General features: G+C 43.3%; 5 protein-coding genes across 5 annotated transcripts; 1 reads left to right on the forward strand and 4 right to left on the reverse strand.

The window, feature by feature from the left end:
- Window positions 1-3,893: 3,893 nt before the first annotated feature.
- EAE98_006272 (uncharacterized protein) lies at window positions 3,894-7,268 on the reverse strand (the record flags this gene model as incomplete). Its single annotated transcript, XM_038953895.1, has 2 exons — window positions 3,894-4,046; window positions 4,113-7,268. The coding sequence occupies 2 exons, from the start codon at window positions 7,266-7,268 to the stop codon at window positions 3,894-3,896; spliced, it is 3,309 nt and encodes a 1,102-aa protein (XP_038809685.1).
- Window positions 7,269-8,033: 765 nt separating this feature from the next.
- On the reverse strand, window positions 8,034-11,208 carry EAE98_006273 (uncharacterized protein; the record flags this gene model as incomplete). The annotated part of the gene is made up of 4 exons (XM_038953896.1): window positions 8,034-9,158; window positions 9,209-10,363; window positions 10,451-10,880; window positions 10,934-11,208. 4 exons carry the CDS (start codon window positions 11,206-11,208, stop codon window positions 8,034-8,036), a joined length of 2,985 nt encoding a protein of 994 aa, XP_038809686.1.
- A 1,561-nt stretch (window positions 11,209-12,769) lies between these two features.
- Window positions 12,770-14,456, reverse strand: EAE98_006274 (uncharacterized protein; the record flags this gene model as incomplete). Its single annotated transcript, XM_038953897.1, has 3 exons — window positions 12,770-12,902; window positions 12,949-14,186; window positions 14,253-14,456. The coding sequence occupies 3 exons, from the start codon at window positions 14,454-14,456 to the stop codon at window positions 12,770-12,772; spliced, it is 1,575 nt and encodes a 524-aa protein (XP_038809687.1).
- Window positions 14,457-14,659: 203 nt separating this feature from the next.
- Window positions 14,660-16,396, reverse strand: EAE98_006275 (uncharacterized protein). Its single transcript, XM_038953898.1, has 3 exons — window positions 15,531-16,396; window positions 15,199-15,463; window positions 14,660-15,140 (listed from the first exon to the last, which is right to left on the reverse strand). Exons 1-3 carry the CDS (start codon window positions 15,747-15,749, stop codon window positions 15,067-15,069), a joined length of 558 nt encoding a protein of 185 aa, XP_038809688.1. The 5' UTR covers window positions 15,750-16,396; the 3' UTR covers window positions 14,660-15,066.
- Window positions 16,397-17,023: 627 nt separating this feature from the next.
- EAE98_006276 (uncharacterized protein) lies at window positions 17,024-22,034 on the forward strand. The gene is made up of 5 exons (XM_038953899.1): window positions 17,024-17,798; window positions 18,176-18,640; window positions 18,700-19,635; window positions 19,691-20,040; window positions 20,099-22,034. The coding sequence occupies exons 2-5, from the start codon at window positions 18,303-18,305 to the stop codon at window positions 21,679-21,681; spliced, it is 3,207 nt and encodes a 1,068-aa protein (XP_038809689.1). The 5' UTR covers window positions 17,024-17,798; window positions 18,176-18,302; the 3' UTR covers window positions 21,682-22,034.

A 22,034-nucleotide genomic window follows, 5' to 3' on the forward strand; every position in this document is an offset into this window, starting at 1 on the left:
TTCCCCTGCCTTGTTTGTATCACAATGCCCCCAAAGGAATTGTAGAGATGGATAGAGATGGATAGGGATGTATATTTTAAGGATAGAAAAAGGGATGAAAAGATGCGATGCGATGCAATGCAGAGAGAGAAAAAGAAGGCTGTACACTTTTTTTCTCTCTCTCAATTCAAATTAAAGGAACGTGGAAAAACAAGAAGATAAAATACCGTATCATTATTTGCTGTATGTATGATGCACATGCATCAATGCAGTGAATGAATGGGTGGGTGGATGTGTGGATGTGTGGATGTGTGGATATGGATATGGATGGGTATGGATGGATATGGATCTGGATGTGGTTGAGTTTGAGTGTGAGTGCGAGTGTGAGTGCGAGTGTGAGTGCGAGTGTGAGTGTGAGTGTATTTTCCCCAAGAAATATATATGAGGTGGCAGAAGGAAATATGAATTAACTAGGTACGTATTGAGGAGGTGGATGACAACACCCGGAATTTCAGGAACATTATGGAGAGTTTTGTTTGGGAATGACGAACTGGTATCCTCTTCTCCGTTATCCTCTTTCCCCGCTGGTTGCCTTTTATTGCCTCACTTTGATATTGAACGCCCCGATCTGACACGATGGAAGACAATGACAATGACAATGACAATGATCATGACAAGATTCTGTATATCATCAGATATTTCATATCATATCTACCGAGATACATATGTACTATAAAGTACTTGGTACTCATCATGTTTTCATCGTTGTCAATACATCTACAATACCGATTCCCATTCTCCCTTCAAATCTCCAATCTCCAATCTCAATCTCAAGTCTCAAGTCTCAAGTCTCAAGTCTCAAGTCTCAACACGAAACACAAATTTACTTTGTATCCACGGAAATTCATTCTAACCTCCAGCTGTGTTACAACTCACCAAATACCAAATATAGCATTGTACGATTACCCAGGTGGGAGGTAGGAGGTCGGTGTACTTCCCAACACATATCCATAAGGCGTTCTGTTCTGTTCTGTTCTGTTATACTTTCTACGTATCTAGTGATACACCCACCCACCCATCTATTCCCATTCCTCAAAACAACAACACCACAGACAGTATCACTGATGTTCACGTATCAATCAATACCCAAACATCAGATCACTACCTGTTCCCCTAGAATAATAACCTCATGCTCTCGGCTCTCGTCCTCGTTCGTATGTAATCATATCATAAAACCGCCCGTCTAACTTTCCATGACCATCTCGTTGGGCATGAACCTAAAAAAACAAGCCACTCTTTGGGTCGCCATGAGGCTTCTTGTTTTCAATTGCCCACGTAGCAATCATGTGCTTGCTTCTCACATTCCCTAGTCTGTGAGTGAGGCGGTAGGCGGTAACCTTGAAATATCCGATTCATACCTTGAGAGTCGGGAAATGATGGCTACAAAATGTATACGAGCATGCTAAGTGAAGGAATCATATACTTCCGTTTCACCAGTTGTTAGCTGTGAAGTTTGGCTTACTGCATCTATCCATTCATTCATTCATCCATTCATCCATCGGATGCAAAATGATATTTATAAACCTACTATGTATGAAGAGCATTGTAATCTACTCTACCTGTCTACCGCACGAGCCCGAATAAACGAACCGAAACAAACAAACAAACTACTACCTACTCGAGAAGGTAGTATTCAATGAATGAATCAATCAATCACCTCAATCTTCCCCAATCCCCTCAACCCCCAACCGTCGCCCCGCCCGCCGTTAAAATAACCTGTAGGTCCCCGCACTCCTTACATGAATCTATCTACTCAGCCCCACCCCCCAACCCATCCCGTACCACCCCCAACCGCATCCCGAGCATTCCCAGCAGCACACCGGAAGCCCCAACCCCTCCCGAGAGAGACAGGGAACTTGAGAGCATACAACCTTATCACCATGACATAACGAGGACGCACACGATATCATACCATCCGCTTCAGCTCGGGGGAATCATGCAGCCCGCGCGCAAGTGTGCAAGCTCATGTTCTGGTACCACTTACATTTCATACTATACCATACTATACTATACTATACTATACTATACTATACTATACTATACTATACTATACTATACTATACTATACCACTCCGCAAGATTCATGCAGAAACACGAGCGAATCATCTCGTGCAATTGAATTCATGATCGGGATCTGAGAGGGGATATCACGATCGTGTATAGGTAGTTGGAGTTACATTGACAGGAGCAAGAGCTCCTAGATTCGAGATCGATCGTCGACTATTCTAAAGATGTCAATTGGATTTCCAATCGTGTGTAGGGTTTCTGATTAGGATATTCTGTTACGTGTATACCTAGCTATAGTCATAAGAGGAAGAAGGAAGAATAGAAATTAGATAGCAAATAGAGTAGGTAGTATCTAAATAGTCTGAATAGAATTGTAGGTATTCACAAATATAGAATACTAATATCAATATTAACGAATTACCCCTCCTTTAAAAATCAGATCATCTAGATTTATATCTATCTTTATTTATCTACATCTCTATCTCTATATATCTATTAATATCTATCTACTTATTTATTTATCTTATATTAAAAAGTTATAATATATAAAACTAAAACTAATATTAATCTATCAGAAAGCAACCACCTGACAGAGTATATATAGTAAATCTATTGTTCCGAATGTATTCGGAATACTCTACACTTTTGTGGGTTAGTAGTAAAGTGAATCAATTCTAATATTGTGTTTCGAATATAAGAATATTTTATTCTGAGCTTTTTATTCGATAAATCTGAATGAGGATAATCATACTTTGAATTCAATCTCGGTGATTGGTTTAGTTGTAGTTATTGCACTTCTAGTATTCTATGTTTATAGATTTATGTTTATAGGGAACTAGCTTCTTCCTGATTGGCGTATACCGGATAGATTCGTACAAGATAAGGGTAAGTATCAGGAAGCAACCACCTGACAGGGTATATATAGTAGATCCACTGTTCCAAATGTATTCAGAATACTTCACGCTTTTGTGGGTTAATAGTAAAGTGGATTAATCCTAATATAATCTAATATTAATATATAAAATCTATTAGATATTAAAAAGTTATAATACTATAATAATATAATATAAAATAATTATTTTATAAAATAATTATTTTATAAGATAGTTATTATAATTCTCAATTCTCAATTCTCAATTCTCAATTCTCTTCACTTCCACTTTCACTTTCACTTTCATCTTCATCTTTATCTTCATTCAATATATACCTAGTATACCAAACACATATACATACACACACACACAGAGAGAGGGAGAAAATTGCATAAAAATAAAAATACAATTATATCGCACCTAAACTATCTATCTACCTCCTTTCCCCTCTCCCTCCCCCTATCTCCCCCCGCAGTTACCAAAAAGTGTCAATGAACAAAAAGATCATATATATACCCCTTAATCCACAAAGCACAATCCATATCTACCTTTACCCTCTTCCCTCCCCCTCCCTTTCCCTCCTCTTCCCCACCATTGACTTTCCCTCCCCTCTCCCAAATCCCATTCACCCATTCACCCACCCATCCATACTTGAACCCCTCAAAATCCATTTGTAAATCCTTTTTTATTCTTAAGAGTAGAGATCCATCCATCCATCCATCCATGCATCCGTTCATCCATCCATCCATCATTAAAACAAACAAAACTCCCAACCAACGCCATGAAATGCCCAACTATCCACCCACCCATCCATCCATCCACCTCTGCTCAACACTCAAGCACGCACACACCAGCACCAATATCACCAGTGCCATAATACCACAACGGTAATTTTCACCAGATTCTTCTTCTACTACTTACACTGTATCTCCATTTCCATTTTCATTTTTCAATCCAATAGAGTAAATGAATTCCTCACTCATCATCTCCATCCTTCTCCCCCTTCTTCTTCACCAATCTATCTTTCCAAAGTCCATTCGCAGCCTCTTTATCCAGATTTGGGAAGACGAGATCAAATACATCCGAATACCATTTTGCGGGTTTACCTTCAATTCCATCCTTGATGTTCTATATTTCTCAAATTAGCATTTTCTCCTTTCCTACTATCAGATATACAAAGAGGAAGAAACTTACAGCTGGAAGTTCCAACCAATCACTCATGTTGTCATCTGGGAAGATAATCATTTTACTTCCCGCCCTTCTTGCAGCTACAGTCTTTTCTCTTAATCCTCCAATCCTGAGTACCTTACCCGTAACAGTAAGCTCACCAGTCATAGCAATCGTTGGATCAAGCGGTCTATCCAGTGCTAGCGAAAGCAACGAAGTAGCCATCGTGATGCCCGCGCTCGGTCCATCTTTTGGAACCGCTCCCTCAGGGCAGTGAAGATGTAATTTCGCCTTATCGAAGAAATGATTATCAGGGAAGTTTTTGGCCATAACTGATTTAGCAAAGGAATACGCGATTGTGGTGGATTCCTTCATGACAGCTTGGAGATTACCGGTGGTAGCGAGACCAGGGGTGGAGGAGGGGGATAAGGCACTTTCGAGAATGGATTCAACATATAATGCGGCGCCACCCATTTGTGTCCAAGCCAGACCCATTGCGACACCAGGAGGTGTAACATCATATAGACGATCCGATGTGAATACTGGTGGACCCACGTAATCCTTAAGGTTATCCTTTCCAATGGTGACATGTACATCATCAGGAACCTTAAGACTAACTCGAGGTACCTCGGTAGTCTCCTTTTCAATCGTTTCAGGTGTTTCTTTAACATCAGTCTGATCTTTCTTGGACTCCTCTAGAGCTGCCTTGCCTTCTTCAGTCAAGGCTTCTTCTTCAGGAAGAACACTCTCTCCAAGGTCCTGGACAATCTTCAAAGCAGATTTACGGTAAACCTTTTCAATCTGTTTCTTGAGATTTCTAACACCAGACTCTCTGCAGTAAGACTTAATAAGTTCCTCAATGGCTTCTTTACTGAGGTTAACATCAACCTCCTTCAAACCAGCCAATTCCTTGGCTGCGGGTCCAAGATAGCGCTCCGCAATTGCCATCTTTTCATCCGCAACATATCCTGACAATTCAATCATCTCCATACGATCAAGTAAAGGACGAGGAATAGTATCGGTCATGTTGGCTGTGCAGACAAAGAGAACTTTAGAAAGATCCACAGGGACATCAAGATAATGGTCGAGGAACGAGGTGTTTTGTTCAGGATCCAGTAATTCCAAAAGTGCAGATGCTGGATCACCTTGATGGCCTCTACCAATCTTATCAATCTCATCAATCAGAATCAATGGATTTTCAGTTTGACATTTCTTTAGCGCCTGGATAATTCTTCCAGGAAGTGCGCCAACATATGTTCTTCTGTGACCCTTGATTTCCGCGACATCTGTGAGACCTCCCACACTAAATCTGTAGTATTGACGGTTGAGAGCTCTGGCAATACTCTTACCAATACTTGTCTTACCGACACCAGGAGGACCAACGAAACATAAGATTTTACCCTCTACGGTACCTCTCAGTTTGCCAACCGCGATAAATTCCAAGATGCGATCTTTCACATCCTTCAAACCGTGGTGATCTTCGTCAAGAACGGTCATAGCATTGTTGATTCCAAAGTTTTCTGCACTGCGTTGACCCCATGGGATTTGCGTCAACCAATCCAAGTAATTTCTTGTGACATTAAACTCAGACGCAGCTGGTTCAAGATGTGCTAATTTGTTGATCTCCTCGTCAAAGACTTTCCTGACTACTTCCGGCATCGCAAGCTTGGCTGCCTTCTCCTTGAATTTCTCAACTAGCTTATCTTTACCATCAGACTCAATACCAAGCTCTCTACGAATACCCTTCAACTGTTCCATCAAGTAGTACTCGCGTTGACGCTTTTGAATCTTGTTCTCAACATCTTTTGAAATTTTAGATTGCAACTGAGCATTCATCAACTCCTTCTTCAAGACAGTCAAACCCTTTTGTAATCTCTCCTCAATATTGAGAGTTTCAAGCACATCTTGAAGCTCGGAGACTTCACCAGCAGAAACGGCCGCAGCGAAATCCGCAAGTTTCCCAGGCTCCGACATAACATTGCCCGATGACTGACTCATCGAAAATGTGGAGATTTGATCTCGGAAGAGACTGTTGAGAGTTGCCACTTCCTTGAACACATTTACAATTTCATTTGTAACAGCACGGATTATGGGGCTTTTAGGATCATATGACTCTTCGGTCAGATTCTCCACGTTTGCCAGACTGACTGGGTATTTGCGTAAGAACGATATTGGCTCGTATGGCAATACAGGTCGGTCTGAAGTCTTCTGCGTCACCGTTCCTTCTTCAAAGCTAGCTACAACATCACCCTTTTTCTCAGAAGATTCCTCCTTTGTAACCTTTGGAGGTATGATCTCGGGAACAGGTGGTTCAGCTTGCGTGCCTTCACTCTTACTTGCATCCGTGTTCTCACGCTCAGGACTGATGAGAGCGGACATCTTAATTCGACGATGTGGATAAAGTACCGCAGTCAAAGCAGAATCATCTCCGTGAACAGGAAAAGCGCTAGTAATTTGTGCGAAAACTCCAACATCATGTACGTCATCAATGTTCTCAATGACATCTTTATCCATATTGTCGTCCTTGAACAAGAAAGCTCCAATGTATGGCTGACCCCTCTTCATCATATCCTGAATGGCAGCTACAACATTGGGATCTCGCACAGTGACAGCCTTGTAGAATCCAGGGAATAGAGGTCTCTTGGTGATTGGAATTGCCATCACTTGTGGATATACCTCTGGAACCATAGCTTTTTGTAAAGCCTTTTCCGAAGCTCCTTTGCGACCTTTCTTTCCGCCATCATTATTGCCAGAATCCCCTGCACCACCGGCACTGCTTCCTTTCCCATCAGCCGCACTTCCAGAAGAAGTGTTACTACCAGAAGAAGTTGCTTCGCCTGTCTTGCTCTTGGTTTCTATTTCTTTCTCGCCACTGACTTCCTCAACTGATTCAGTCTTAGCCTTTGCCTTTTTCTCCTTCTTCTCTTCCGCAGATGTTATTTCTGCTTGATTGAACAAGTCTTTCGGGATATCTTTTCGCAGAGCAGGAGCTGTTGAAAACCTCGCGACGCCACCGAGACCTGACTGAATGGAACGAGATCGTAAAGAGACCGACGATTGTGCGGTTCTGCCATGATACTGTCTGATTGTCCTCCTCAAAACCGTACTCGAAACTTCCGTATTTTGTTTAATGGTTACATTTCGAAGCGCAATCCGCCACGGTAGGTTTTGGCCGTAAAGCATAGCTTTGGATTATGGAGTGAATGGATAATTAAGAAATAGAATACAGAAGACAAAAGAATCTTTAAATTGTATACTAGAAAAGAATAAAAACCGCTGATTTAGAACGTGAAAAAATGGTTGATGTGGATGGCAATGGTAAATCGTAGACGGTGACAATTATTCTATGAGCTTCCCTACCACCACTATCTGCTCGTCATGACATTCGAAGGTGCTTTCTAAGCCCATCGGCAATATCGGTAACCCGAACTTCGGATAAACGTAATCCGGCGGGCCTGAATTACCCCACCTCGAGACCCCCTCAAAATCTGTACGAGTTAAATTAAAGATTCAGTCAATACTAAATTTAATCAACACTCTCATACTTCATTTATTAAATTATGAGGAAAATGGCTACGTATTTCATTCATCAACTTAAATGTTCATAATGTTCATGTATTCCTACCTCATGGGATTTTAAACAACTGTAGTCTTGACCATATTTCGGCCACGTTTGATAAAACTGGCTACAAGCTTGCTCTGTGTATGCTTTTGCAAAATTGCTTACGTGATGGCTATTAGACTATCAAGTAGACCAGACGGTTCTGAGATTGGATATAAATACATTTTCTGCCTTCCTCCGTGCCATTGCCGCAATGAATTGGTATCACATTCTTCATTTACTCATTCCTTCATCCTCGGCGCCATGTCCCCCATAAGCCAAGGTGTAATTCCCTGAGTGATCCGCTCATCCTGTGACTGAAAACGCCCCGATAGACTCTACATTACTCACTTCCATGCATTAAGCCCAGCCCAAGGATCGTTCGCACTTTGCTGTGATTGACCACGTTGATGAGAAGTAGCACTGTTTCCATATCCATAATCATTTTGACCTGTCATAGAGCCACTAGGTTGATGATATGTTTGTTGAGGGCCAAGAGGTGGCGGCCCAGGTGGTGGAGGTGGAGGTACATAGCCAGCTGGTACATATTGCCCTTGTTGTTGCGGTGCCATTGTCGCGTATGGATGTTGATTCTGTTGAAATTGAGTTTGCTGTGGTGGGGGTGAACGTGGGAATTGGCTCTGGTTTGGTGGAGGTGAGAGGGGCTGGGACGGATTGCGCGAATGTGTGCTTGGATTGTATTGTCCATATGGCGAGGATCTTCCAGGAGCTGAACTGTATGGGTCGGCTCTCTGAGGTTGTTGTTGAGGGTAATATCCTCCATTGGTAGAGGCTGGTATAGAGCCACGTGCAGGGGGTGCAGTCGTAGTTTGTGGAGGTGGCGATGTTGGTACCTGGTACTGTCCCGCAAAGTTTGTACTTGGGTACCTTGTCGATGGAGATGTATTACTATACGCATTAGATCCCCTACGAGGAGGTTTGCTTGAAGTTGGCGAGGTCGATGGGTCCATAGACATGCGTTCCATCAATCCCCTAAGACGTTCACGCTCCCTATCCGCATGCCCATTTGCATTGCTAGCCCGATCCTGCTCGATTTGATTTAAAAGCTGAGCGCCTTCTGACCTACGATTGTTGACAAATGTTTCGACATTCTTATCAAGGCTATTAACAGTATCCTTCATTTCGGCATACCACTGTTTAGCACCTTCGAGACCTGCTTGTAGATCAAGATATTCTTGATGAATCCGCTTATACTTCGACATTACTGATGATCGTTGACGGGTTATGGTCTCATACTTGCTCTGCTCAGATCGGACTCTCTTGTCTTGCAGAAGATCGTTGAATGTAAGTGTGAGTTCCTTCATTAGTGATGACTGTTTGTGATTCGCAGACAACAAACGACTCTGATGGGGTCGGTACTTCTCAAGCTCTGCTTGGAAAAGCTGATTCTCATAATTTGAGATGCCTTTTTTGTTGAGGATGAGAACGTGAGATATATCATCGTTATGCGCCTGTTCAGTGATTAGCGAAAACAAACCTAGATGTGAAGCTTGCAACGAACCTTTTCTTTCAGATCTTTCAAAACTTGCGACCTTTCCCGTTTGACTAGATTCAGTTTCTTGAGTATATCCTCAACCTTGGCTATCTGGTCTGCGACACTATTTTTCCCATCATCGAAATCATCATCTAATAAATTCCCTTCACGTGTGCCGGGACTTCCGGCAGCGTTTCTCGACTTTCCACCGACCTGAATCAACGCTCTTTGAAAAAGCACATCAGACTCGCCGAGTTCACCAGCAGAGCGCATTTCGTCAAAGTCAACTTCATGCTGGCATATCTTCGAGTAAAGCTGATTATCACTGCGAGCAGCCTCCTCAAGAGCTTCGCGATAGTTTCGTATATCGTTTCGAAGTGTAGATGTGAGCCGAGAACTCGGTTGTTGAGTCCACTCTCCTTCATACTTTGATCGCATTTTCTCACAGACACTCTCCTCCATATCCAACTGTTTGCTGCTCTTTTCCAATATTGAAACTATAGCTTCTTTGCTAGATTTCAAAGAATCAAATGTTGACATTGGGGAGACATGCCCAGCTAAGTCGTCGCACCAGTTCCTGAAATCTTCGCCTCCGCTTAGCTCTTGATCAAAACCGCCCTTGAGAACTTGTAACGCCCCGGGTAATCTGAGATAATCAAGACTTGCAGCCATCTCACTGTTGGCAGTTTCTACACGTTCCGTCTCCGCCCGTACCAGTTTAGCCTTTTCTTCATCGTATAAGCTAGCTGATTCTGTCACAGACATAGGCACTATCTTTTGGAAGATGTCAGGTCCCGTGATACGTTGAATATCTTGACCAGCATAGAGTTCGCTAACTGGTATCGCTTTAGCAGCAGGAAGTTTTGGGATCACAGTGAGAGCCGCTTCGGCTGGTACAGTCTGGTGATAGATATAGTCATTATCCTTGATAAGCTCAGCAAGTTTTTCCTGGACATTGGTAAGATGACGCCTATTAATTTCTATCAAGGTTGTGCCTGTCTCTGATGTGAAGTTTGAATTGACGGGCACATTTCCAGGGAAACTGTTTGCAAGTTTACTGGCATCCTTAGATGATATTTCTGCTGCCTGTAATCGTGCAATAGCCACACCATGTGAATTTGCATCATCATCCGCAAGAGCCTGATAATACTGAGCTAGAGATGACATGTAATTTGCTTTGATCTATTTGCGTTAGTACGAATTTGCTATTTGATCACCACTATGGCCGAAGTTTGCCCCATAAAAGCGAAAAAGATTGAAAGCACCTACTTGTACCACTAGAAGCCAGACCTTTTCAAATATGGCCTTATTCACGTTGTCCTGGGTTCCTTCAAGCGCCTGAGAATACAAATAGCCTGCTTGGCTAGCAAGTTTTGCTAATAGTCCAACCTTCTTACCATCGGCAATTTGCTTTTCGAGAAACACTTCCTGGCCTTGAGCAAGCATAATCTGAATCAGAGTCTTAACCGTATCTCGACTTAAGTCCGTAGATGGTGCATGGAGAAAGTTCTCATTAATATAAGTGAACATGCCGGCAGATGCTTGGAAAGAATGATATGCAGTTTTCAGACCCGAGTCCTCCGATCGGTTTTGATGCGCTGCATGGCATGACAGTACGGCAGAAATGTTGAATATGATCGAAGCTTTTTCGTACGCCAAAGAATATTGTGCAGTGGCTTTGTGTGTAAATGCATCGAACCTGGCAACATTGTTAGCAGGATTCCGATGCCCCTCATTTGATTGAAACCTTACCAAGTAAAGGAGATTTTGATGTGATTCTCATCGACCGGGAATCGCAGGTCTAATAGTTCCAGCTGTCCATAATATCTGTAGAGAAGGTCCCTTCCGGCAGCACTGTCCTTCCCTGCTCCTCGCATATCCTGTCGCAAGCGGTTCAAGGTGGCACATTCCTCCGCATATCGTTCCGGGTCGTCACCATACGTCTGTCTGATATAGTTCTTCAACGGCTGTATCCAGTCGATTTCGTTGGTTGCCTTAAGAGGCGCTGATATCATCGGGGCTTGCATCTCGAAGATTGACAGGATGATGCTCGACACCCTGATTATCGATACCCGGGCAAAATTTGTGAAGGAGATATATCACTTCAAAGGGAAATCAATAGATTTGACTGTAGGTATCAAACAGATATAATGGACAATATCGTGTACACCGATACTCGTCGAATGTGGATGGGAAAGCGGTGGGGAGGAGGGGTTGGTGTCGTCAGTGGTAAGACTTGTTAATTTGTTAATTTATTTGGATGCGCAGTATCTTGAAAGAATGGTCCGATCCTTGCGCAAAATTTCACTCATGTATGTCATGGCTGTGTCATACCTGGGAAGCTATCAAAGTCCAATATTGATTTATTATTATGTAGTTTGATATGTTGAAGGAGAAATAGCAAATGTTTGTGACTATCTAGGTATTGGAAGTGAAATCAATCGATGGAAAGCAGGTGCCCAAAGCTATCATTACTCTGTGCTATGGAGTGTGTGGGACTACAGGGCACTAGCTGGTGCTACAATACAGGGAATCTGCACTGCTTTTTCTTTTTCTTTCTGCGGCCCTTCAGGAGGCCCAGATTTACTCAGATAAGCGCCAGAGAACACTTTGTAAGACCATAAATGATCGTGGAGATTATATATAAATTGCTGTTATACATCTAACATTCCGGATGCTTGTTTCCGTTTCGTACTATATCCATATATGGATGTTGTTCTCGTCATCATAATCACAATCATCATCATCATCATCATCATCATCATCATCATCAATCAATCAAGACACGGATGCAATTGAAATGATAGCAATCACACATAGCAATCACAAAACAAGAAGACGGACATGAAGAAACATCAACCCAACAGTTTGTTCTCTCTTCAACCACAATTAGGTGATGACCCACCATTGACCTGACGATGAAAGTGTGTTCCTCAAACTATAGGGTGTCAGCGTATGTAATAAGCGCCCTGTTTAGATAAGGAGACAGCCTCGACTCAGTACAACATCTATCAAGAGATACGCCTTATTCAATCGACATCATCTGCTAATCGGAGTACTCATATGGACAGATCGCCTGGTGTTGGGCTATTTAGGCTCTATCTCTGCACACAAATGAAGGCAGCATACAAGATAAGTACTAGGTTGCTAGCATGTTCTTTGCAGACGGTAGTCGTCACGGCAGCCATGTGTATTACATTTTGATTGGTAGGAAAGCCTCGTATTTCCCAGGTTCATCACATCCAGTCGTCGACGTGCATGTAGGCTGAGATGAAATCCTCTCGGTAGTGGGATGAACGGGGTATCAAGCGAAGCTGACCCTAGAGGATTATATTCATTGAAAAATTCCATGTATTAGTCATGTCACTGCTGTGAGTTGAGATATCATTTCATTTTATACTAATAAGTATGGGCCATGAATATATTCTAAACGGCATTCTAGAAGATATGCATTCGTAGATTGACAGCCATTCATCATTCCTACCATCAGGAGACGCCATGCTCCTTCATTTTACCCCTTTATCCTTTATACAGAGTGGCATTTCTAGACCTTTGCCATTTATCATACAGCGAGCTTCATCATTTCTTTCATTTCTTCTTAGAGTCATCTTCTTTATCGCCTTCATTTGGCGAATTAGCACCGTCTGTGAATTTGTGCCAGACGGATTTAAGGAACCCTTCTTGCTTGTTGTTATCTTCGGTATTTGATGGGGAAGATGACCTGTCTCCGTCAGTGTCTGGATTGAAAACAATGACACTGAACTTACGAAGAGCTTGAGGAACGGCCAACATTCATAATTCGCTTCGCCGTCTTGTCGTCCATCTCATCGGCGAGCATTTCCACGATTGTTCGCTGGTTGGCACTTAGGTATTTAGGCATGTTGACCTTGAATTCAACTTTCAGGTCGCCATTACCTCCTCTGCGTCCCTCTAACTTCTTCATTCCCATGCCCCCCAGAACAGTCTTGTCTCCAGTGCCGGTTCCAGTTGGCACCTTGACACTAACATCTCCATCCAATGTCGGTATCTTTACCTCACCTCCAAGTAATGCAGTTGTAAAAGGAATTGTTGCGGTGTATAAGATGTTGGACCCAGAGCGACTAAATTTTGGATCTGTGGCTACTCGAACGAGTACGTAAAGATCACCAGGTTGTGAAGGGCTATTGGGGTTTGCAGCCTGACCAGTAGCTGGAGCATCACCTTCCCTATCTAACCTCAATCGCATACCATCCTCAATACCTCCAGGTATGTCAACGTTGATAGTTTTCCGCTCACGCACGACACCATTTCCAGAACATGTCCGACATTCTCCTCCAGGTGGAATCGACATTCCTTGGCCACCACAGGCACTACAAGTTGAAGCCATTTGAAAACCACCCATAGAATGCACGCGAGTGCCGCTCCCTCCACAGGACTTACATGCCGATCGTTTTGTCCCAGATTTCATACCGTTTCCAGTACATGTTTTACAAGTAGATAATGGAGATATGTTGATGGTTTTGCTGGTCCCTTTTGCTGCTTCCATGAAGGAGATATTCGTTTGAACCTCAATACTGTCTCCCACAAGTATTTCTTCTTGAAACGGATTACGACCACCACCTCTACCCCTTTTGCCTCCAGTAAAACCTTTAAACAAATCTTCGAAATTGAAATCTGCTCCAAATCCTCCACCTGGGAAACCACCAGATCCACCCCCAAACCCTCCAAAACCCCCCGCACCGCCGAATGGATCAGCACCAGGTCCGGGTCCTGCTCCTTGGTCGAATGCTGCAGATCCATACTGATCCCAAGCTGCCTTTTTCTGTGGATCGGTTAAAAGTTCATAGGCAGATTGCGCTTCCGCAAATTTATCTTTAGCATTTGGGTCCTTATTGGTGTCTGGATGAAACTTTTTAGCAAGACCATAATATGCCTTCTTGATGGCTGATGCAGAAGCGCCTTTGTCGACTCCGAGAACATCATAAGGATTCTTCGTGGCTTGGTTTCTTGTTGTCGCATGGAAAGACTAGGAAGACTTCATGTCAGTACTTTGTTATGTGACTTTAGGCACTTTGACATAATAGATACTTACTCGTCGTTGTATTGGGTTAAATGTCAGGTCGTTCTGAGAAGACCTACATTTTCCCCTTGATGCGCAGATTGTCGAAAGACTTCGTGTTTGAGATGGCTTGTGGTCATCTCTTTTCAATGTACAATGACGACTTGCTGGTGTGGAATATAAAATTCGAGATGGATTCGCCGCCTTTGAAAGAAGGCCTGTTGTTCCTGTCTTCATTATGGTAGATTGATGTTCACCATGTACGCAAGGGAGATATCAAGATATGCAGTGCAATAATCACAGGAACAAATAAAAACTATTTCAGGTGAATGTATTGTTGAAGTTAAGCTAAAACTATCATGAATATCAACGATCATTCTGGAAAGCTCCAATATTTTTTTCTTTGCCGGCAAGGCAATTGAGATAGATCAGCCATGATTGGCTGAGCGTAATTGACCCCAGTAATTTATTACAAATCGCAACAAGGCTGAGAGTTACCAAAAGTTTTGAAATGCAAAACAAAAGTCTCTCCATTGATAGATGAATTGATTAGGTAGTTTGAAGTACTCATTCCATTCTATTGTCCATTGGTCATGACAGTCATTATTTTAAATAACTAATAAACTCCACAGTGAAAGCTCGTAAACCCCAACTCCCTGGAATGAAAAGGCTCTCCGTAAAGTGCTCTGTACAAAGTATTATACAAGTCTAACCCGATTATCCTTATAACACCAGCCATTCGTTCCCCTCCGTCGTATGCTCGTTGTATTATTAAATTAGGATGATAGTCGTTGAATATCAATCGAATTGAAGCCAAGTTGCTCACAAATTGTTGTGTGTACCTAGACTAGGCGGGTCGTTCAGGCTGAGATCGCTCCATAGGTCGCGCCTGTGGCATAAATCTCATGCGAAATTTCTTGTCTATGAACAATTAGCTGAGGTGTCGTTACCAGCTGAGAATAGCACCATATTGACTCACCCTGATATCGAACTTTATATAAGGTCTTGGCTACACATTCATTTTCGTTGACCGACTGACTGTTGAAGTGCTTGCGTACAGCGTTGGCCAATTGTTCTTTGCTCTGCCTCTTATTCTTACGAACCATGCTTGGTGACATGCGGCCAATACTCGATTGAGAGAGAACCGTTTGATTGTATGCACTGTTGAAGGCAGCAGGTGTATTTAATCCGTATTCGTATCGATACCTGTGCAAAAACGATGCGTCGAACTCTGACCATTGTATCTGTGAAGGAAGTTATTGTTAGCCTGTGTGCTTGATCTTCGAAGGTGATGATGGTGAATCATAATACTTTAGAATTTCCGTCGGTATTGGTATTTCCCGCAGCTCCTGCTATAACAGCAGATGCATTGGGTGTGCTATTTGCGCCCGATACATTTGCATTAACTGCACTGCTTGCCACGCGTTTGCCTTTCCCGTTTGCAGCTGGCGTTGAAATTGGATTCCCTTTCTCTTTGGTACTTGAGGCTTCTGAATCATCAGGCTGTTGCGGACGAGGTCCTTTACGCATGTTGGAAGAGGTCGAGAGAGGGCCCTAGGCGCTTGAAAATTTGTGCTATGGAGTGTTGATTGATAAATTCGATATTGAAATTTTGGGATTACATTGGTAGTAAAAATCGTTTGATTTTTTGGTGTTGAAAGATGATGCAGTTGAAAGTTGAAAGATCGTCATAAGGACCTGGTGAATAAAAAAAGATCCGACACACCAGCAGGAAAGTTTACTGGGGCTGAGAAATTGGATACCAGGAGACCAGGTGGACTACTAGGTAAAGTTTACGTACCCCGGATTTATTAGTAGCGGATCAAGACATCCAGAGCCACTTTACGGGTGATGCTAATGCACATTAGAGATTTAGCATTCCAAAGTGTAGCAGTCCATAGCAGTCCAACCTCTTCGTTTGATAAGGCATAGATAGCTACAGGAGCTATTTGCAGAGCCGGTATCATTGCTGAAGACAGGTAGGTAGGTAGTATTTGATGATTCATTACTCCTTTCATGCCACGGAGAAGTACAAGTACGACGGGAGCACGAACACCCACATAAATCACCAGAGAAGAACTTTATCTTCTCAAATCAATATTGACATTGGGTCATCATGCCTTGAGATGATAAGGATCAGGGAGTCAGTCTCAGTCAAGCGAGCCTCATCGGAAGACGGCGATATCGATCGTAACTTTCCTCATCTTGGTATGCCAGAGAAGATTTCATCAGATTCACACGGCGCACAAGCAAAGAAATTTCTATTAGTTCTTGTACTGATTTTGGTCTCGCTGTGGCTCCGGTCCGGCAAGGAAGGTTCAAACGTACCCCTCATTTCTTCCTTGTAAATTTTCCTGTTTGGCGTACGTCGTTCTCTAAGGAAGGATGGCAAACAGATCTGATTCAAAGACTTATCCTCAATTTAGACCCCGACAGCTGTTAAACAAGGTAGAGAAGAGCCAATCTTTCTCTTCGGACGGTATATCTTCAAGTCGCAGTCGGAATGTTGATTCAGATGAGTTGTACACCAGAACCATAATTCATCTACCTCCCAGGGATTTCATCGAATACTCCGACTTCAAGCCACACAATGCACATGACTTCCAAGGTTTCATGGGAACTTGTGACGGGTGTAACTGGAATCCCCCGCGAGCAGGTTGGATGTATCTTTGACATCTCGCAAGATGGAAATCTAGACGATTGTGAACCTTCCCCAAGCAATTCCAACGCGCAAGGTCAGTAGGTAGATAAACCGAATTTCTACTTTGAGACATTCACACGGCACACAAAAGAACAAGTATATGCAGCTGATAAAATGAAATTTCAAGGTTGAGATATTATCCAACCACTCCAAATCCTTCACATCGCCTGTTGCGTCGGATTGGCACTGCAAGCCTGCCTAAGCCTGGTAAGCTTAAAGCACAAGTCGATCCTGAATCTGTAAGCAGAGAAGATATTTTCCCAGTCTTAACTACTCTGGATGTCTTGGAAAAGCCTTCAATCCTACATAACCCCAACCAGTTCCTAACCTCACCCAACCCATCGGAATAATATTCCACGAACACAAATGAACGTCGTGCTCAATTAATAAGGACTTTGACCCTCAACAGAGTTCAGCAAAGAATTCAAAGTCGGCAGAGAACACGGCTTTCACATTCCAACAATTGATTCTCAAAAGATAGAATAAGATTTGTGAGAATCACCCCCCTCCGCCTCGTCTCTCTCGATCGATTGTTCAAGCAGTTCATGTGCGAAGGATCCAATACACACTCCAATCAGTACGACCAACATTCATTCCCCGGACCGATAGAAGGCGGGCATAATCAGGTCCACCGGTGGTCGCAGGAAAAAGAAAAAGTGGTCAAACAACTTGATTAAGCCAAGTTTTTTATTAATGTCTCCACAAGATCCACAGCAGCTTTAACTGATCCGCTAAAACAAAAGCTTCCGGCCCCAGACACTTGAAAATCTACGGTTACGGTTCATCAAGTACAAACTCAAAATTTAGCACGAGATATATCGCCTTGTTCCCCTCTATTTCTCACTTGGTGATCGACAACACAAACTTGGGAAGCATGAGTGAGTAATCGAAAACACTTCTTATAGCTGTATACCATGTTAATCTCCGATTTCTACTTCCATTTTCTTTTCTAATCTCATACAAGCGCCCTATGCGCGTTCGTCAGCTTCGGTCCACCGCGTGTGTTCTTGCATGGCCTAGCCACATCTCACGTTGCGACTCCATCATCTGTCCGACATAGAGTACTCTCGTGTTGACCAGGGAGCTTACAGCACATTTCCCCGCGTTACTTGATGCGCATGAGAGTCTTGGATTATACTGCTGCATTTTGCATCATGTCTAGCTAACCATTCATCTTCACTCATTCACATTGCTTTATCCTGTCTCGTTTTCTTCCTCTATAAAATGCTTCATCCAGTCTGACCTCGGACAATAGTAGAGTGATTTCGCCACCCTATGCGCCAATTTCAACTCCCTAAAGCTTTCAAAGACCCTCCGACAGAGTATTGGCAACCTAAGATACCGTACATATTGCGACACTTACTACAAGATAATATGAGATTATGACTTCGATATTGACTGCATATCCTCTGAATTTGCCAGCAAATAATATCATGGCTCAAATCGATCCGCCTGCTATGTCTCAAATGGCCGACCCCGTGCTACAACACAGGCCTAATGGAGAAATTGACGATAAGAATCGCGGTAGACGTCGAAGCCGTATATCAATGAAACCCACAGAAGATGAAGGCGAGCTTTCGCACGGGGAACTTGCAGAGGGTCGCACTTCTGGTGATGATGGTCCCTCGCGAAAACGAAGGAGAAGTCGCAAAGGCCTAGACAAGAAGTTTGAATGTTCTACACCAGGCTGTGGGAAGAGCTATTCTAGAGCTGAGCATCTGTAAGGTCTACGCAGTCGCAATAATCTGTGAATTTGTTGCTGACAACTTGTCCATTTAGCTACCGCCATCAATTAAACCATACCCCGAAACAGATATACAACTGCGACTACGAGGAATGCTCGAGAACGTTTGTCAGACAAGATTTATGTAATAGGCATCGAGACCGGCATAATGCAAAAGGTTCACAGCTACACAGAAAAGATTCAATGTTGAGTCAAGGGTCACCAGTATCGCAGATTTCACAACCACAATTACCTCAAGGGTCCGCGTCCCCTGAGGTAACAAGACCGAGTCTAATGGGTTCCAAGATACGGACAACGCAAATACCATACCAGTCTCCACAAGACATTCGACCTACTTCATATTCGCCAGTGACCAAATCAGCACCCGGAACTTATTCTGGTGCTGGCGCAGTTAACGGCGCAGATGGATATCCATCTGCCAATTACAAGCGCTCCGATTCTGATATGATCCAGAGAGGTCAAAATTCATCATCTGCAGGCTCTAATAGCAGAGGTCAACGACATCAAAGCTTTGGAACTTCTGATACGAGGTCGTCTGATTTCTCCAGACCATTGCAAACAAATGTTGGTCATTATCCTATGCTACCGAATACCCCGAACAACCAAAACTACCATGGCAATCAACCGCATAGTCCGCAGGCATACATAAGCCAACAAAACTTTCCTCCATTTAGCTTACCACCGCCAGGATTTGCAAATGTAGCTGCAACTACGATGCCCTCACGTGAGCCTGAATCACAATTTCAAACTCCTGTTTCTACCGAGTATCCAAATGAGATCAGTCAAGCTCAGCATTCGGGTCCAGACATGGTGCTTCTAGATCAAATGGCTACGTCAAACACAATGCCGGTATTCGGTGGCGAAGGATGCTACAATCGATCTCCATTCGCCATACCCGAAGATTTTGTAGCATATCTTTTCAGCAGCCAACAAAACGAAATGGGTCAGATGAGTCAACAGCCTTACGCAAAGTGAGTATCCTAACACAACTACCCGGTTTGACAAGTATCTAATTCACATTTCTAGCAGTTACCCCGACGCTACAGCGCAGTACTATGCGCCCTATTTTACTAACGATATTGGTCTTGGAGGGTTCTATCCTCCTACTTCTCATCAACCCCATCATCCTATGGCTGTAACGAGTTTGCTTGACACTAGCTTGCCGGAGACAGTCTTGTCAGAAGAAAAGAGTCAAGCCATTATTGACTTAATCAAGGAAAGATTCAATGAGACTGGAAACGCACCCCTTGTTAAGCAGAAAAAAGATGCACTTTTTGACGGGGACCGTAGCAACGACAGTCATATGATGAGTAGGAAAATGATGCAAACCTACATTGGTAGTTACTGGTATCATTTTAGCGATCAAATGCCAATATGTAGGGTTTTTGTGATTCGTTATTGAAGTCAAGTAGAGCTCGCTAATTTTCGTTTTAGTGCACAAACCAACGTTTTCTCCAGATAATACACCGAACCTCCTTCTGATTGCAATGATGGCTATAGGTGCCTCTCTTCTTGACAACACGTACGCCGAAGATGTGACGCAGGCTGGTGCGGAACTATCGAATTTCTTGGCGTGGCACCTTAGATGGGAGATATTCAGTGACCAACAATTCCGCCCTCCGGCAAAATTATGGGTATTCCAGGCTCTTTTACTCCTAGAAGTATACGAAAAAATGTATTCTACCAGAGCGCTCCACGAAAGAGCCCACATCCATCACGCAACCACAATCACCTTGATGCGTCGGGGTAGCTCATTGATAGGCCGTTCTGCTTTGGATTCACCCCCGAGTGCGAGAGAACAAGGGCACAATAATTCACGTCAATCGTCAACCTCAGGAGCTAACACACCTGATGAGTGGTGGAATCATTGGATTACGAATGAAGCGACAAGACGAGCCGCGTTTGCGGCATTTGTTATTGACTCTACGCACGCAACGATGTTTGGACATTCTACCGTCATGGTTGCTCACGAGATGCGTCTTCCTTTGCCATGCGATGAAGCCATGTGGAATGCCACAAGTAGTGCTGAAGTTGGTAGATTGGAGTCAACCCTCCAAGCCAATGGAGTGAAGCCTATATCATTTTTGGAAGGTCTGAAACGAACTCTTAATGCTCAAACGGTGCGAACAAACTCTTTTGGTCGTACGATATTGATGGCAGGGCTCTTGAGCGTTAGCTGGCATATGCATCAGCGTGATCTACAGGTCAACTCATTGGGAGTATCGCAGGCGTTAGGCGGCCGAGACAAATGGAGAGGGTCCCTGACTCGGGCATTTGACCTTTGGAAACGAGATTTCGACATGTCTTTGCTACAACAATCTGAAACGATGACAGGACCATATGCTTATACTGGTAAGGAGAACAATGTTGTCTATCAGTCCAGGACAGTGCTTCATCACCTCGCACATATGGCAATGCACGTTGATGTTGTTGACTGTCAGATATTTGCAAGAGCGAAACGTCTTCTTGGTCGCACGATTGGATCACAGGACTTGAACAGTGCCCAGAAAAGAATGAAAGACGCTTGGGCACCGACCGCTAGAGCTAGGGATGCGACGTTTTATGCAATCAAATTTCTCTGTACAGTACTTCTTCCCAAAGAATCTACCTCAGTCTCCCACGGCTATGATCATGCACAACCGGATCCACCATTCGATTATTCGGCTCGCGACGATATTCTTCTAAATCGACCGTGGGTTATGTATTTCGCTGCTTTGATTGTATGGTGCTACGGATATGCACTCGAAGGATCGACTAACGCCCCAGTCCCGTCTCCAAACTCAATGGACGACCAAGTTCGGGATATGCGAGCCTATTTGCGACGATTCGGCTCGGTGGATAATCCTGAGGAACTGAAAAAGTTGACTGGTCTCAATGGATGTTCTGGGATGCTGATGGTTTTGAAAAGCGTTTTTGAAAAAACGAGATGGCAATTACTGCATGAAGCTGCTTTGTTGTTGACCAATTGTATCAATCTTTTGGGTGGACCTACACCAACACCTTCCCGTGAATTGTGAGGATGTAAATGGCGAGGTGAGAGGAGCGGGCAATGTGTCCTGGATGGAGGTAGTTAGCCTTATGATTGTATAATATTCTTGACGAGGTTTGGAAAGGGGGAGCTATTATTGATATGGTTTGGAACAGATATACTTTGGAAACGATATGGGAGGATTTCTTTAGTTTTTATGGAATTTTAGGGGAACTTGAAGGCATTGGGAATCTGTGGATACCCAAGACGTGGAAATACGGATATGGATAGGATGTGATTTGTTAGGTTGCATGGTTGAGTAGTTGGGTTAGGGAGTTGATATAGGTACCAATATCATTATGACATATTCACACTGGGATGTCGGATTTATTTCTTCTGCGA

This window comes from Botrytis deweyae (assembly GCF_014898535.1).
Source record: "Botrytis deweyae strain B1 chromosome Unknown BDEW_013, whole genome shotgun sequence".
NCBI lineage: Eukaryota > Fungi > Ascomycota > Leotiomycetes > Helotiales > Sclerotiniaceae > Botrytis > Botrytis deweyae.

What these genes read in the sequence shown, in the direction of transcription:
- EAE98_006276 (XM_038953899.1), top strand. Translation starts at nt 18,303, where the DNA reads ATGACTTCGATATTGACTGCATATCCTCTGAATTTGCCAGCAAATAAT. An exon ending in TATTCTAGAGCTGAGCATCT is followed by an intron (nt 18,641 to 18,699) that starts GTAAGGTCTACG and finishes TTGTCCATTTAG; the next exon opens with CTACCGCCATCAATTAAACC. An exon ending in TAGCGATCAAATGCCAATAT is followed by an intron (nt 20,041 to 20,098) that starts GTAGGGTTTTTG and finishes TTTTCGTTTTAG; the next exon opens with TGCACAAACCAACGTTTTCT.
- EAE98_006275 (XM_038953898.1), bottom strand. Translation starts at nt 15,749, where the DNA reads ATGCGTAAAGGACCTCGTCCGCAACAGCCTGATGATTCAGAAGCCTCA. An exon ending in ATACCGACGGAAATTCTAAA is followed by an intron (nt 15,464 to 15,530) that starts GTATTATGATTC and finishes CTTCCTTCACAG; the next exon opens with ATACAATGGTCAGAGTTCGA. An exon ending in ATATAAAGTTCGATATCAGG is followed by an intron (nt 15,141 to 15,198) that starts GTGAGTCAATAT and finishes AATTGTTCATAG; the next exon opens with ACAAGAAATTTCGCATGAGA.